The following is a 15,228-nucleotide window of genomic DNA, read 5'->3' as shown; positions in this document are numbered from 1 at the left end:
GGCCACTGGGCCTGCGTGTCCAGGGCCTGTGCTCCGCAACGGGAGAGGCCACGACAGTGAGAGGCCCGCGTACCGCAAAAAACAAAAACAAAAACAAAAATCCTCAAAATATTTCCAGTTATTATCTCAGTTATCTTTATAACATATCTTTTAAAATGATAAGGCTACCATTAGTTCTATTTTTTGTTGCTTAATTATCTGAACTCTAGGACTACCTTACTGATACAAAATTCTGCTTCTCCCAGAATTTAAGTAAAAGCAATGTGCCATTCTTCAAGAAAATCACCTAAATATTTTCACACATTCTTATATTCATATTTTGCTAGAGCACCCTAGCAATAAATTTTGACTAGTCATAGCATTAAAGCCACCCACTCTCCTTTATACAACACATGACAGTTTGCTCCCTAAATGAAATATCGAGATTAAGAAACTTACCAAGTTTCCAGCAGGTACTCCAAAGTCAGCCAGGTAGAGAAGGGAAATGAAGAATCCCTGAAAGCAGCCAGCTCTAGATAATGCCTCCCCCATCTTAATACTGAATATTTTGTACTAAAAATTTTGCTGGCAAAAATCATAACCAACACCTCAGTGATGAGAATTAATAAGTATCAACAGAGTCAGAGGGGACAGTCCTGGACGAGTTACCTCTTTGCAGTCTTTTACAATTGGCTGTATCACACTGAGGTCCTGATGACTGCCACTCATAGCACTGCTTGTACTTTTATTTCTTGTATGCCCCTTTTTAAAATGTGTCTTTCCACCTGGCAGAGGCTCTTGTGTAGGTGATGTTGGAGAACTGGACAATACAAGTGTCTTCAATGCAGCTACTTCAGCTTGAAGTACATCAATCTTGAAAAGAAATCAACACAGTCACATACACTGAATATGTTTTATGACAGATGCAGCTAAATGTTAGCAATTTGGTTACTTTCAAAGATGAAATATAAGTTTAATCTGTATTTCCTATGGATTAATAAAAGGAAAGTAAAACCAAATGGTTTTTTTTTTTTAAACCAAGTTTTTTGATGTTTCCATACAGTCTGGATTCAGCTGCTATTCACATCAGATGAAATTTTTTAAATTATCAAAATGTCTAACATTTCACTTATGTGAATTTTCAAAATCTTCAAAATATATTAAAAAATAGCTTATGATTAGTTGCTGTTCGTTCCTAAAACAGTAAAATCTGATAACATTTCAGTTGGCTTTTTTTTAGTGAATTAAGAAAATAAATATTAACTTTAAAATGTGATTATGTAACCCTTTTGATAATACATGTGATTCACAAGGCTCTAAATCATTTGCTTCTAATATAAATGGACACCAAACATTCATTATTAATTATATATATGTAGTAGCTATTTTCTTCTTTATAGTTTCCTGTAGTTTTAAAAATCTTCTAAAGTAAGCACTGCTTTTATAATCAGAACAAATCCAATAAATGTTAAGGTATTTTTAAAATAGTAATCACTAATTTCTTTACACTTTACAGTATTAAAAGCAGCAGCAACTTACTTTCCCTTGTGCTTCTTTTAGCTGTTTTTCTGCTGTTGCCTGCTTGACATTTGCTTCTCTCACCATCTTATGAGCTTCCTGAAAAAGTTAACATCTCAAATTTTGGAAACAAAGTATTTAGCATTTGTTTTCAAAAATCTTTCAACATGTGTCTATGATTGAGGCAAAGGTACACTAACAAAATTTTGCCTAAAATTAAGTATCCAGTGTAAACTGTTGAAATAGCAGTTGTCATCAGCCAGACCAACTATTAGGAATAAGGAATAGGTACCTTCTTTTAGTATCTATTACCACGGAGGCAGCCAAGTTGAGTTTGATCATTCTGATCAATCCCTGTGTAAGGACTGCAAATGTGATGAAGGAAAACACATAACCCATATGTCAAATCCAACTTCTTTGCAGTTAGGTTTTTATAATTTGGTATATACACACACACAGACAGACAGACACACACACACACACACACACACAATTCATTCATATTACTACCCACAGCAAAGGCATACAGAAGGGACAAAAATATTAACACATCAATAATGTTGCACTTTATAGGAATAACAGTTGAGAAACCTTAGAGCTTCCAATAAAAGTATTCACAAAATGATATTAAATGACAATTTTGTGCAGAGCAATCTAAAAAGGCAAATCAGAGTTAACCGTTTAATAAGATCTTAACTTTTTAGTACCACAAATATGAAACTCTAGGTATTTAATTCCCCTTTATTCATATATCACTTATTCATCAAACACTTAGTCATGACACCTCTTCATGAGGTACTGTTCCAGGTGCTGATAATACACTGGGAAAAGAGACAAGGTCCCTGCTCTTAAGGAGCTTACATTCTGATTACATTCTAATAATCAAATAAAATATCTGAGTACAAATTCTGGATTTTATTCTAAATCCACTATGAAGCCTTATGGTTTCTTAAGGAAGAGAGTGTCATGATCTTACTTGTACTTTAAAAAGCTTACTCTCCTGTATGGAATAATCCCTATAAAGAATAAGAATAGACTGGAACAGTATACAGGGTGCTCAAGATAATCCCCCAGGATTTAAGAACATGTATTTTAGAACTTCAGTTTACAGTTCATGAGAAGGAAGGACGTGAGGGAAGGAGGAAGGAAGGAAGGAAATCAGCTTCAAAGACATTTAATCATTTGACAACAGAACCCTCACTAGGTCTGTTGACTGTTCAGGGGAGAGTAGAAGTTCTCCACACCAGAATTCCACGGTGGCACTCCCATTTGTCCATTTGCTCTTAGAGTACTGTAATGAACTGCAGCTTGTATGTGCCCATGAATGTGAGTTTACAGATTATATTATTTTAAATAAGAGAAGCTTTACTATCAATGCTTTATAATGAGATTAACTGTGAGAATATGCCATGCACAATTATGCTGGTTATCTTGTGTCAAAGTCTGTAAGAGCTATCAAATTTAATAATGAGGTAAGCATTTTTCTTTTAAAAATAACAAATGTTTCAGCTGTGCTAGATTTTTCTCTGATGTCGCTGTGAATAAAACACTACTTGACAGGTAGTTTCAAAATAATAAACATATCTATCTGACCCACCAAGATAAGTGACATTTAAACTACGAATGCAGAAGTAATTCGTGCTAAGGAGAGAATATTTGTTTAAATGTTTGGAAATGGACTCTGGTTTCATAAATAGCGGACTATGCAACTTGAAACAAACTTCCTACAGAGAACAATATTTAAAAGTGGGACATTTTTTAAAAATGTGTTTGAAGACATTAGAGAGCTAACAAAAGAGTGAAGAATCAGGGGACCAAGATCCAGGAGAACAGGTAAATCCAGGAAAGTGAGCTGGGATTTGGGGTGACTTGTCCCCTAGAGATATAAGGGATACATTGAAAAGGTATAACATACATGTTATTGGAGTCCAAAAAGGAAAGAGAAAAGAGCTAGAATGAGGCAGGAGCAGTATCTAAAATGATAATTCATAGGTTTTAGCAAATTGACAAAAGACATCAAAGGATATATTCAAAAAAGTTTGAAAACTTTTCTATCACTCTCATTCTGAAACTGAAAAATGATATAAGTATCATCTATATGAGAAGTCAGCAAACTTTCTAGAAAGGCCAGATAGTAAGTAGTTTGAGCTTTGTAAGCCATATGGTCTCTATTGTAACTACTCAACTCTGCTGCTGCAGTGTGAAAGCAGCCATAGACAGTAATAACAATGAGTGAGGCCATTCCAATAAAAATTCATGAGCACTGAAATATGAGCTTCATATAGTTTTCATATGTCACCAAATATTCCTCTTTTGATTTTTTTTCCCCCACCTCTTACCATTTGGAAATGTAAAAACCAATCTCGTCTCATTAGGCTGTACAAAAGTATATATAGGCCAGTTTTGCCCTGCAGGCTGTAGGCTGCAGACCTCTGATCTATACAAATATTCATGTCTGTATACTTACAAACTTTGAAAACAGAAATTTTTCCTATCTGGTTAGCAGTGATTCAAATGAAGGGGATTTTCTTCTCTTTTTTTTTAAAAAGTGTTTAAACATCTTCTGATTAATTTGCAAAAACAATTTGTTGGTATTAGAGAAGACAAAAATTCACTAGAGAATGTTCTGGAAAAGCCTTCACATAACTGGCAATGGGACTGAAAATACAGTATAATGACTTATTACAGGAAAAGAAGTACTTGTTCCTTTTGGATCAGTGTATCTGTGAGTCAGCAGCAGCATTACATCTAAATTTTAAAAATGGAATTTAGACCAGACCTTCATCTGGATCATAAATTTAAAAGAAGATTTCAAAAACAAAGGTAACATATTCAATCACACTGCTCTCACTACATAAATATACACACACACAATATGTTTTAGTGAGAATAAAATATTTTTGTACTATTATAAAAAATTTAAGCATTTTTATTATCTCACTCTTTAAAACTTTTGTTTTATACTGTATGTAACATATTATATGTGTGTTAGTGTATGTGCATAATTTGTATGTAAGTACATATGCTCTTAGAACAGTGTCTAGTACACACGAAACTCTCAATAAATAGTAGGTATCTTTATCATAATGAAGGTCCATGCTCAAATTTGTCTCTGTGGCTTGAGACAAATGGAAGTTCCATTTATGACTTTCATAGCACTTAAAGCAAGATCAAGGTCATGAATCTGAGTCCCAACTTTGCTCCTTACTCTAATTATGCCTCATTTTCTTCACAGACAAAATAACAATTTATACTATATGTGCCATATGGCATTGTTGAGAGAAAACTAAGCATATCATAGACATTTATTAAAACTGGCTGAAAAAATATAAAAACATCTTAAGACTACATATCTTTTTTTTCCATGTTAAATGTAGACTACTTTGTAAAGCATTCTTTCAACCAACTTCATTTTATATTTTACATTATCTCAAAATCTAAAATACTAGAAGAAAAAAATATATATATACATATATACACACACATACATAAAATTTTAGATTCCTGTATTTGATACATTTAAGACTCACGTTTGCTAAATACAAAGTATAATTATATTCAAGATTATTCATCATTCATAATAAATTCCTAATTTGAGTTTACAAGTTTACCAAAATTGTACAAATTGAGTTTATTCAGAAAAATCTTTAATTCTTAAAAAAACTACAGACACATACACATAAAATGTAGGCAAAAAACATCTTTTCATAAGACAATGGTAAACTGAAATCATGAAGGCACAACTGAGACCACAGAAAAACGTTTTGCCCTTTTTTTCTAAATTCGTATTGGTTTGAATACAACTTTCTTCATTACTGAAATCATCTTTAATCAGTGTAGTTTCTTTCCCAGAAAGTATACACAGTTAAGGCTATTAGCCATTGTTAGGTTGGGGATAAGTTACGGATCCCAAAACTATGTTTTTTAGATAACTTTTTCATTCACTGCATGAACTGCATTTCTGGTACTTCACATCCTACTATAGAGAGGGAAAAGTTTGTTTGTTCTCCTCCTACTTCATCTAACAAAATGCACATGTAAGTGCAGATGGATGGAAATAAGCAGGGTTAAAATTAAGGGCAGGCAGATAGGAAATCAAAATTAACGTAAGTAGCATAATATATTTGTTTGCTTATCTACTATCCATATATTATAAACATTTCTAACCAGACATTGCTGGAAGAAAAGTCTTATGTTTCCGAGTCCTTCTACATATAAAAATGTAACAAGTTACACAGCTCCTGTTCCAGATCTTTAACTTCCCACTACCTCTATGCTTAAATTTATCTTCCTCTCATCTCTGATAACTAGCTAACTAAACAAGAAAATAAGTTAGTTTTTAAACGTCCATGAAAGCAAATGACACCCAAAAAGACAGGGGAGAGGGCAAAGGGTTGTGGAGCAGATGGGGCACGGAAAGCCCACGTTTGAAAATATCTTCTGCAGTATTACTTGTAATGATAGAAACTGTGGAATGTACACCTGATAGATTATGATTATCATTACATTCACTATGTAGTAACATGAAAAGATGTTATTTAAAGTACAAAATATATTAGGATTACAACTAGGTAAGCAAATACATACAGCTAAAACTAAAAAAGACTCTGCATATACAAAAATAACAAAAGGTAAAGAAATTTTTCCTCCAAAATCTTTTTTTTTTTTTTTCTTTTGCGGTACGCGGGCCTCTCACTGTTGTGGCCTCTCTCGTTGCGGAGCACAGGCTCCAGACGCGCAGGCTCAGCGGCCGTGGTTCACGGGCCCAGCCGCTCCGCGGCATGTGGGATTTTTCCCGGACCGGGGCACGAACCCGTGTCCCCTGCATCGGCAGGCGGCAAAATCTTTACATTAAAATTTTTAAGAACATATTTTTAGGGAAAAAAGGAAAATACTGGTAAAGTGATAATGACACTAGTCATTCTAGTAACACATCAATGTTTTTAATAAGCAACTTCTGAAGGCTAAAGGTCTTATAACCTAAAGGTAGTGGTTCTTAACCAAGAATAATACCCTCTCCCCATCCTCCACAAGGATATTTAAAAGCTGTCAAAATGATGAGGGAGTATTACTAGAATTTGGGCTAAGTGTGATGGTTAACTTTGTGTGTCCAACTTGACTGGGCCACATACTTTAGTCAAACATTCTGGATGTTTCTGTGAAGATGCTTCTGGATGAGATTAACATCTGAATTGGTAAACTGAGTAAAGCAGACTGCCCTCCATAATGTGGGTGAGGCTCATCCAATCAGCTGAAGGCCTGTTAGAACAAAAAGGCTCATCCCCAAAGAGTAAGAGTATTCTTCCTGCCTTCAGACTCAAATTGAAACATTAGCTCTTCTTTGGTCTCAAGTCTGTCAGCCTTTGGACTCAAGACTGGAACTACACCATCATCTCTCCTGGGTCTCCAGCCTACCAACTCATCCTCCAGATTTTGGGACTTGCCAACCTCCATAACTGCATGAGTCAATTCCTTACATAAGTCTCTTTCTACATACATGTAAATGTATATATGTATATGCACACATCCTATTGGTTCTGTTTCTTGGAAAACCCTAATACACCAAGGATTCTAAATGTCCAGCAAAGTCAATGGCCCCCCTACTGAGAAACACTGCTTGAACTGGGTAGGAATTTTGATCCTGTGGCAGGCTGGAAATAAAGATGTGTGCCTTCTAACTTTCCTCAAATCATCCCCTATCAGAAGACTACCTCAAGGGTTTGCCATCTTTGTTATGGAATCATATAAAGATACTCTAAAGCAGCCCCTAAATAGTTGGTAAAATCAAAATTAAAATTTACCTCCTTTCTTTCCACATACACATTTTTAAACCACCTGATTCTGGTAACCCACAGTGTTTTTTTCTTTTCATATCATTTTAAGTTGTAGACTTTACATTTCTTAAAGATTTTATCTTTTTAGAGGACTTATAAATATGCATGAAGCTAAGCATATCTTTTTCAAGATTCCCTCATAAAACAAATCTATCAATATATAAAAATCATGACGTTGCTCTTGGCCAAGATGTAAACAGACCAACCTCAAATAGACTAGCTGTGAGTTCCTCCAATTCCTGTCCAAGTTGATCTCGTACTTTAGAAAGCCTCTCACACTCTTCATCTTTTAACTTCAGTTCCTATGAGAAATTGATCATTTTATTTTTTATTTCCAAAGTTCGAAGTTAGATTCAGCAGACTATACAAATTTTACTAATAAAATTACAAAATATTAATACTGCCCCCACCTACAACATTCACACTGAAAGTGTTTATTTAGCACTTGCTATGTGGAAACAATCAGGCAAGTCTAAAATTACAAATAATTCTAACTCACATATTAAATTTTCATGTTTTTTCATAAAATATCCAAAGATTAAGTATAATTATTCATTACATGTGAAAATAAACAATTAAATAACTTCATTCTTTTTTCCTTAAATTTTCTCTGAACATATTTATTTCTATCAACCAAGGAATTTCTTCGATTATGCTGATTCATTTCAATAAATGTTCAGTGAAGTTTTTTCATGTTTACTTTAAAAATTGTTTACCTATAATTCCATGTACCATATTGCAATTAGTCTAAAATTTCCATTAGGAGACTATACCCATTTAACACTGTAACCAGAGGCAAACAATGTATATTACATTTAAAATTAAGAAGAATATTAATGACAAAAATCCTACATTTATACGTGACTCCTCAATAGGTCATAAATAGATGCTAAAAATTCCTTTATTAAGATGTTAAATATGCAATTTTATGTTACCCTAAATTTATCTTTCAAACTTAGAGATTAAAAAAAAATCCAAACTCTCTATATATCAGCCACAAATACAGTTATTCTGTAATTGTGGTGGCAGCATAGTTTTTGAATCCCCTGACAATTCCTGACAACCAAATATTCCAACTGGGATATCAGAAGAACCAAATGACTACATCTTCAACAAAACTAGGTAAAAGAAAATCCCAACATATCTTAGACCATGAGAAAATGTGGCTACACTGCCCAGACCACAGGATCAGTCACTGTGTGGAAGGGAGCAGCAGGAAGTGAAAGGGACTACAGAGATACTGTATAAAGCCTCAGAACCCAAAAATCATTACAAACGCCCCCAAAGCAGAGGACTATACCCTTGGTAAAAACTGGAAGAAAAAAATGTGAGAACAAATGGAGAAAAAGGGAAGGGTTTTCACAGGCTCCAAGTTAGAGATGAGTGTAAAAATCATACGCAGTACAGAGGCAGCTAACAGTACAGTGAAGCTCTAAACACTCAGGAATCTCAAAGCATCCAGCAAAGAGACCTTTCCAGAAGGACAGAGCCCCACCATAAGGGGAGAACTCTTGGAATATAAAACAAAATTGCAGGATGGGAATAATGGAGATAGCAAGAGAGAAGGTTCAGATACTAAAGGAGGAAGGAGTGGCAAGGTTCCAAAGGAAACAGATCACTGGAAGTATTATTAGAAAAAAAAATATCTTAGGATGTAATGCTAAGCACTGAGACACTAGGCTGATGGAGAAAACCTTCTTTCACTTTCATGGGTTTTCTTGTTATTATTTAGTGCCTTTTCTTTTCAGCTTTAAAGAAGTCCTTTTACATTTCTTGTAAGGCTGGTATAATGGTGAACTCCTTTAGCTTTTACTTGTTTGGAAACCTGTTGCTCTCTCCTTCAATTGTGAATGATAATCTTGCTGGGTAGAGTATTCTTGGCTGAAAGTTTTTTCCTTTCAGCACTTTGAATGTATCATGCCAGTCCCTCCTGGCCTGCAAAGTTTCTGCCAAAAAATCTGCTGATAAGTCTTTTGGGAGTTCCCTTGTATGTAACAAGCTGGTTTTCACTTGCTGATTTTGATATTCTCTTTAACTTTGGACATTTTGATTATAATATGTCTTGGTGTCTCTTTGAGTTCTTTTTTGGAACTCTCTGTGTTTCCTGGACCTGGATACCTGTTTCCTTCCCCAGGTTGAGGAAGTTTTCAGCCATTATTTCTTCAAAAAGTTCTCTGCCCCCTCCTGTCTCCCTTCTCCTCTGGGACCCCTATAAAGTGAATGTTGTTCCACTTGATAGTGTTCCACAGGCCCCTTAAGCTACCTTCACTTTTTTTCATTCTTTTTTCTTTTTGCTGCTCTATTTGGCTGAGTTCTACTGCCCTGTCTTCCAGATCACTGATGCTTTCTTCTTCTTCATCATCTATCCTCTTGTTGAACCCCTCTAGTGTATTTTTCAGTTCTATTATTAGATTCTTTGGCTCTGTGACCTGTGTTTGGTACTTTCTTATATTTTCTATCTCTCTGTTGAAGTTCCCACTATGTTCATCCATTCTTCTCCCAGGTTTGGTGAGACCATTATTTTGAACTCTTTAGCAGGTAAATTACTTTTCTGTTTCATTAAGGCTATTTTCTGTGGTTTTACCTTGTTCTTTCATTTGGAATATATTTCTCGGTTTCCTAATTTTGACTCTCTGTGTTTGTTTCCATGTATTATGCAAAATAGCTCCCTTTCCCAGTCTTGGAGGAGTGGCCTCATTTAAAAAATGAACTTGGGCTTCCCTGGTGGCACAGTGGTTGAGAGTCCGCCTGCCGATGCAGGGGACACGGGTTCGTGCCCTGGTCCGGGAGGATCCCACATGCTGCAGAGCGGCTGGGCCCGTGGGCCATGGCTGCTGAGCCTGCGTGTCCAGAGCCTGTGCTCCACAACGGGAGAGGCCGCAACAGTGAGAGGCCCGCATACCGCAAAAATAAATAAATAAATAAAAAACGAACTTTATTGTTCAGGTCCTAGCTCTTGGTTGCCTCTTGAACCTTTGTGACTATCTAGGCAGCCTGATTTATACTTGACAGGTCCCAACTGTGAGGGTTTGCCAAGACCTGTCAGTGTTCCAAAGGGCGGGACCTTAATCAGCATCTAGTTTCAAGTTGATGAGAAGCCAGACCCTTAGGCAGCAGCTTTTAAAGTATGAAAATATATACAGTCCCACAGGACCACAATTGAAAACCTCGCCAGCCTCCAGACCAGGTAATCTTGAGGTGTCCCCTTGGCAACAGTTGCAAAAATCAGGGCTCCAGACAAGTGCTCAAGCTCCTTTCTGGGAGGTACCTGAGAGCTGTAGCAAGGCCAAGGGAGACAGCAAAGACGGCATCCCCTGGCTTACATTCCCTGAGAACATGTCACGCCCTTCAGAACAGGCTGAAGCTCCAGGACAAGTAAATAGGATTTTTCACAGGAAGACTGGGAGTGTGTTTCAGTCAGCTATCTATGCCATACCCTGGGGATGGCAGTCTGCCAAGAACTGTCTCTCCAACTGTTTCAGTCCCGTGGAGCCCCAAAAACACAAGCCCCCCTCTGGCCTCTAGAGCCAGGCATTCAAGGCTCTGTGTGGACTGTGTGCACCCACTGGCTTTAGCAGGGCTGCAGGAGAGCAAGGGGGTAGCGTGTGCCCACTGGCTTTCCTGAGGCTGTGGGAGAGCACAGGGATGGAGAACACAAGCAAGGTAGTGTGAGAGTGCAAAAATGGCACCTGCCAGTGCTTGCAAGATAGAGAATGCAAAAACAGAGCCTGCCAGCACTTCCATCCCCAGAGAGAGTCCCAATAAGCCCCTCCCGCTCTGGCAGATGCTTTAAGATTAGCAGATGAATCTCCTCACTTATGGTCTAGGCACTTTTCAAACTGCTGCTTTTGTGCTGGGTCCCAGGGTAAGAGAGTCTGCATGTGAGCCTTTAAGAGTGAAATCTCAGTTCCCTACAGCCTTTTGGGTCTCCTGGACATAAGCCCCATTGGTTTTCAAAGCCAAACGTTTTGGGGGCTCATCTGTCCAGTGCAGGTCCCAAGGTGCCTGATGTGGGGCACAAACCCCTTGCTTCTCAGGGAGAAGCTCTGTGTTTGTGAGATCCCCCCTGACTGTGGGTCAGCCACACCAGGGGTGGGATTCCTGGTGAGACTGCATGTCTGCCTCTCCTACCTGTCTCTATGTGGCCTTTTTATCCTTTGGGTGGAGAAGCTGTTCAACTAGTTCTTTTTCAGAGGGAATTATTCCATATGTGGCTGTAGATCTGGTGTGTCCATGGAAGGAGGTGGGTTCAGGATCTTCCAACACCATCATCTTGAACCACCTTCTCAAGAAAACCTTGAACAAGGCTTACCTCTGAGAGACAGAAGTGGCTACACAGATACACCACCAACAACAGAAGGGAAAGCCCTGGAACATGAGACTGAGAGAGCTATCCTGGTTTATCCTACTCCTTCACAGGAATCTCTTCCTAATAATCCTGGGAAATCCAATTCATTTAAACATGAAAAACAAACAAACAGAAGATATGTGAAGTTACCATAATAAAAAAGTTAAACATAAAGCCAAGTCAACTATTGATACAAGGAAAAGAAAATCAGATAGGTATCAAATTTCAACAGCATTTTATGCTAGAAAACAATGGAATCACATTTTTAAGATACTCAAGGGAAAAAACTATGAGTTGAGGATTTTATATCCAGCCAAAGTATCCTTCAAATGTCAGACCAGAGACAGAAAATTATAAAACTGTAAAACTTTAGAAAATATATCCTTCATGAGCCTGGCTGAGTTATCAAGCAGCAAATGAGTTTCATGTAATCAAGAAAAAACTGGAAAAAACAAAACAAAACTGGAGAAGCTTTAACATTAAGAACTGGGCGTCAGAAGCAAATGTATTTAACTGTAGAACTACAACTAGAAGACGGGAATACACAGAATGAAAAGACAAGCCACAGACTGGGAGAAAATATTTGCAGAAGACATCTGATAAAGGACTGTTAACCAAAATATACAAAGAATTCTTAGTTAGAAAACAATCTGATTTAAAAATGTGCAAAAGATCTGAACAGACACCTCACCAAAGATATACAAATGGCAAATAAGCATATGAAAAGACATTCCATATTACGTGTCATCAGGGAAATGCAAACGAGGAGACGACAACAACAACAACGAGATACCACCATACACCTATCAGAATGGCCAAAAACCAAAACACTGAGAACAGTATATACTGACAAGGATGGAGAGCAACACGGAATTCTCATGCATTGCTGGTGGGAATACAAAATGGTACAGCCACTTTGGAAGACAGCTTGCAATTTTTTACAAAACCAAACATACTCTTACCACACGATCCAGCAATCATACACCTTGGTATTTACCCAAAGGATATGAAAACTTGTATCTACACAAAAGCCTGCACATAGATGTTTACACATTCATAATTGCCAAAACTTGGAAGCAACCAAATATCCTTCAGTAAGTAAATGAATAATTAAACTTTTGTACATCCGAATAACGAACCATTACACAGCATTAAGTGGAAATGAGCTATCAAGCCATGAAAAGACATGGAGGAAAATAAATGCATGACTAAATAAAAGAATTCAATCTGAAAAGGCTACTTACTGTATGACTCCAACTACGTGACATTCTGAAAACGGGCAAACTATGGAGATGGTAAAAGCATCAGTGGGCGGCCAGGGACTGAGGGGTAGGGAGGGATGAATAGGTAGAGAACAGAGGATTTTCAGGACAGTGAAACTGTTCCATATGATACTATAATGATAGATACACATTATTATATTTTTGTCAAAATCCACAGAATGTACAACACCAAGAGTGAACCCTAATGTAAACACTAAAGTAAATGGGGGATAATAACATGTCAATATAGGTTCAGCAACAATAACAAATGTACCATTCTGGGGTGAGATGTTGATAGTGGGAGTGGCTATGCATATGTGGGGAAAGGGGATATATAGCAACTCTGTACTTTCCTCTCAATTTCTGCTATGAGCTTAAAATTGCTCTCAAAAAAGTCTGTTTTTTTTTAATGGGGATGAAGTTGAGAAAACAGTTACATAAATGTTATAAGTTTTAGAAACGTAAAAATAACACACACAAAAAACAACAGGGCTTCCCTGGTGGCGCAGTGGTTGGGGGTCCGCCTGCCGATGCAGGGGACGCGGGTTCATGCCCCGGTCTGGGAGGATCCCGCGTGCCGTGGAGTGGCTGGGTCCGTGGGCCATTGGCCGCTGAGCCTGCGCGTCCGGAGCCTGTGCTCCACAACGGGAGAGGCCGCAGCAGTGAGGGGCCCGCGTACAGAGGAAAAAAAAAAAAAAAAAAAACCCAACAAAATAGGAGAAAGATGAAACTAAATTCACTAACTTCTTAAATATAAACTAGGAATAAAGGGATATAACTTGAGGCTCACAAATCAATTAGTATAAACCTAAACATATTTAACACCATAGAGATTAACATTAAGATAATACCTTTAACTAAAATTAAATGATAGAGGAGAAGGAAAGAAATAGTTACTAATTTTATGGTATTGCTTATAGTAGGGAACAAAGTCAGTACCTAAAGAAAGGCTAAGAGAAATTCTTTGATTAAAGGTAACAACTAGAATGGAAATCAAACCTTCCAAAATACCAAATAGGAAAAAAAGGAAGAGGGCACAAAGAAAACAGAGCACATAGTGAAAAGAATTGTATTCACAGACTAGACATTTGAAAGCTATGTGACAGAAACAAGCCCCAATGCAGAATACTTATCAATAAATACAAACATGTGCAACTCACTTATTAAAAGAAAATGATTTTTAGATCGGCTAAAAAAGCAAAATCCATCTCTATTCTCTATACAAGAGACACACCTAAAACTAAGTGATTCAGACAGATTAAAAATAAAAGGATGGATAGAAGTGCACTAAAAAATATAATACAAATAAAAACAAAACAGAGACCTCAATATTGATATCAGACTAGGCAGGGCAAAAGTCAGTAAAGTAGATAAAGGAAACTTCATAATGCTAAAGACTACAACACAAAATGGAATACTCTCAAATACAAAATACAAAAGTAGACCTAAATAAATAGGAAGAAAGACATATTATGTTCTTGAATAGAAAGTCATCATAAAGATGCCAATTCTCCCTGAGTTAATTTATAACTCTGTAAATGCATACGTTTAATTCCAGATCCTTCTGAACTCTAAAATGTCACAATTTTATAATTATATATGAAAAGTCAATTCATTCAACATTTCCTACTATGTAGGTACTACAGTAATCCCTCAGGATACAAAACCAAGTAAGATACTGTCCCCTTGAGAAGCTTCCAATCCTCAGAGCAACACATATGTCATTCACAAAGGCAAATTCTTGAATCATTCCCTACCATTTACCAAAGTAAACCTCACCCTGATACTAAAGACCCTCTACAATATGTGCTCAGTTTCCCTTTTCAGAGTTATTACCCTTGATCCATACTCTAAAACTAGAGTTAAACTGGTCTGATTCATTCCTGTTGCATTCCCCAATTTGATCTCATCCACCTGGACTGGGCATAAATCTCTGACTCTTTATGCTTCTAGGTCTAAATCAATCTACCCATATGAACTCAGATTTGTATTTCATGTGAATACTTTTTAGAATGTCATTTGCACTTTTCATTATCAGTACCTTATACTGTAAAATAGCTATTCGAAATTCACTCCTTCAACAAACATTAATTTCGTGCTAACAATGCATCAGGCATTCATCTAGGTGCTGGAAAAGAGAAAAGGAACGAGGCCCAGGCCATGCTTTTCACAAAGCCATAGCCTACTGAGGGCAGCAAATCTTTAAACAGATTCACAAGGAAAACTGATAAGGGCTATCGTAGTGATGTGCACATATTAGATAAAGTAGGAGCCTGCCAAATGTAAA

At 37.0% G+C, this 15,228-nt stretch overlaps 1 protein-coding gene across 7 annotated transcripts in view; it reads right to left on the bottom strand.

Moving 5' to 3' along the window:
- The window catches only part of RAB3IP (RAB3A interacting protein), a 71,243-nt gene that overhangs the window by 14,782 nt on the left and 41,233 nt on the right, over window positions 1-15,228 (bottom strand). For 4 of the 7 annotated variants that reach the window (XM_067697320.1, XM_067697317.1, XM_067697318.1 and 1 more), the window contains 3 exons: window positions 7,538-7,633; window positions 1,519-1,596; window positions 649-852 (listed from right to left, as the gene is read on the bottom strand). In XM_067697320.1, coding sequence (XP_067553421.1) covers window positions 649-852; window positions 1,519-1,596; window positions 7,538-7,633 — 378 coding nt within the window. Of the gene's footprint in view, window positions 1-648; window positions 853-1,518; window positions 1,597-7,537; window positions 7,634-11,462; window positions 11,611-11,643; window positions 11,770-15,228 lie in introns of those variants that run through there. The other 3 variants (XM_067697321.1, XM_067697322.1, XM_067697316.1) reach the window with 3 other exon arrangements.

This window comes from Pseudorca crassidens, chromosome 11 (assembly GCF_039906515.1).
Source record: "Pseudorca crassidens isolate mPseCra1 chromosome 11, mPseCra1.hap1, whole genome shotgun sequence".
Taxonomy (NCBI): Eukaryota; Metazoa; Chordata; class Mammalia; order Artiodactyla; family Delphinidae; genus Pseudorca; species Pseudorca crassidens.
Note: the sequence above shows the minus strand (reverse complement) of the source record. Positions and strands in the feature narration are given on the sequence as shown.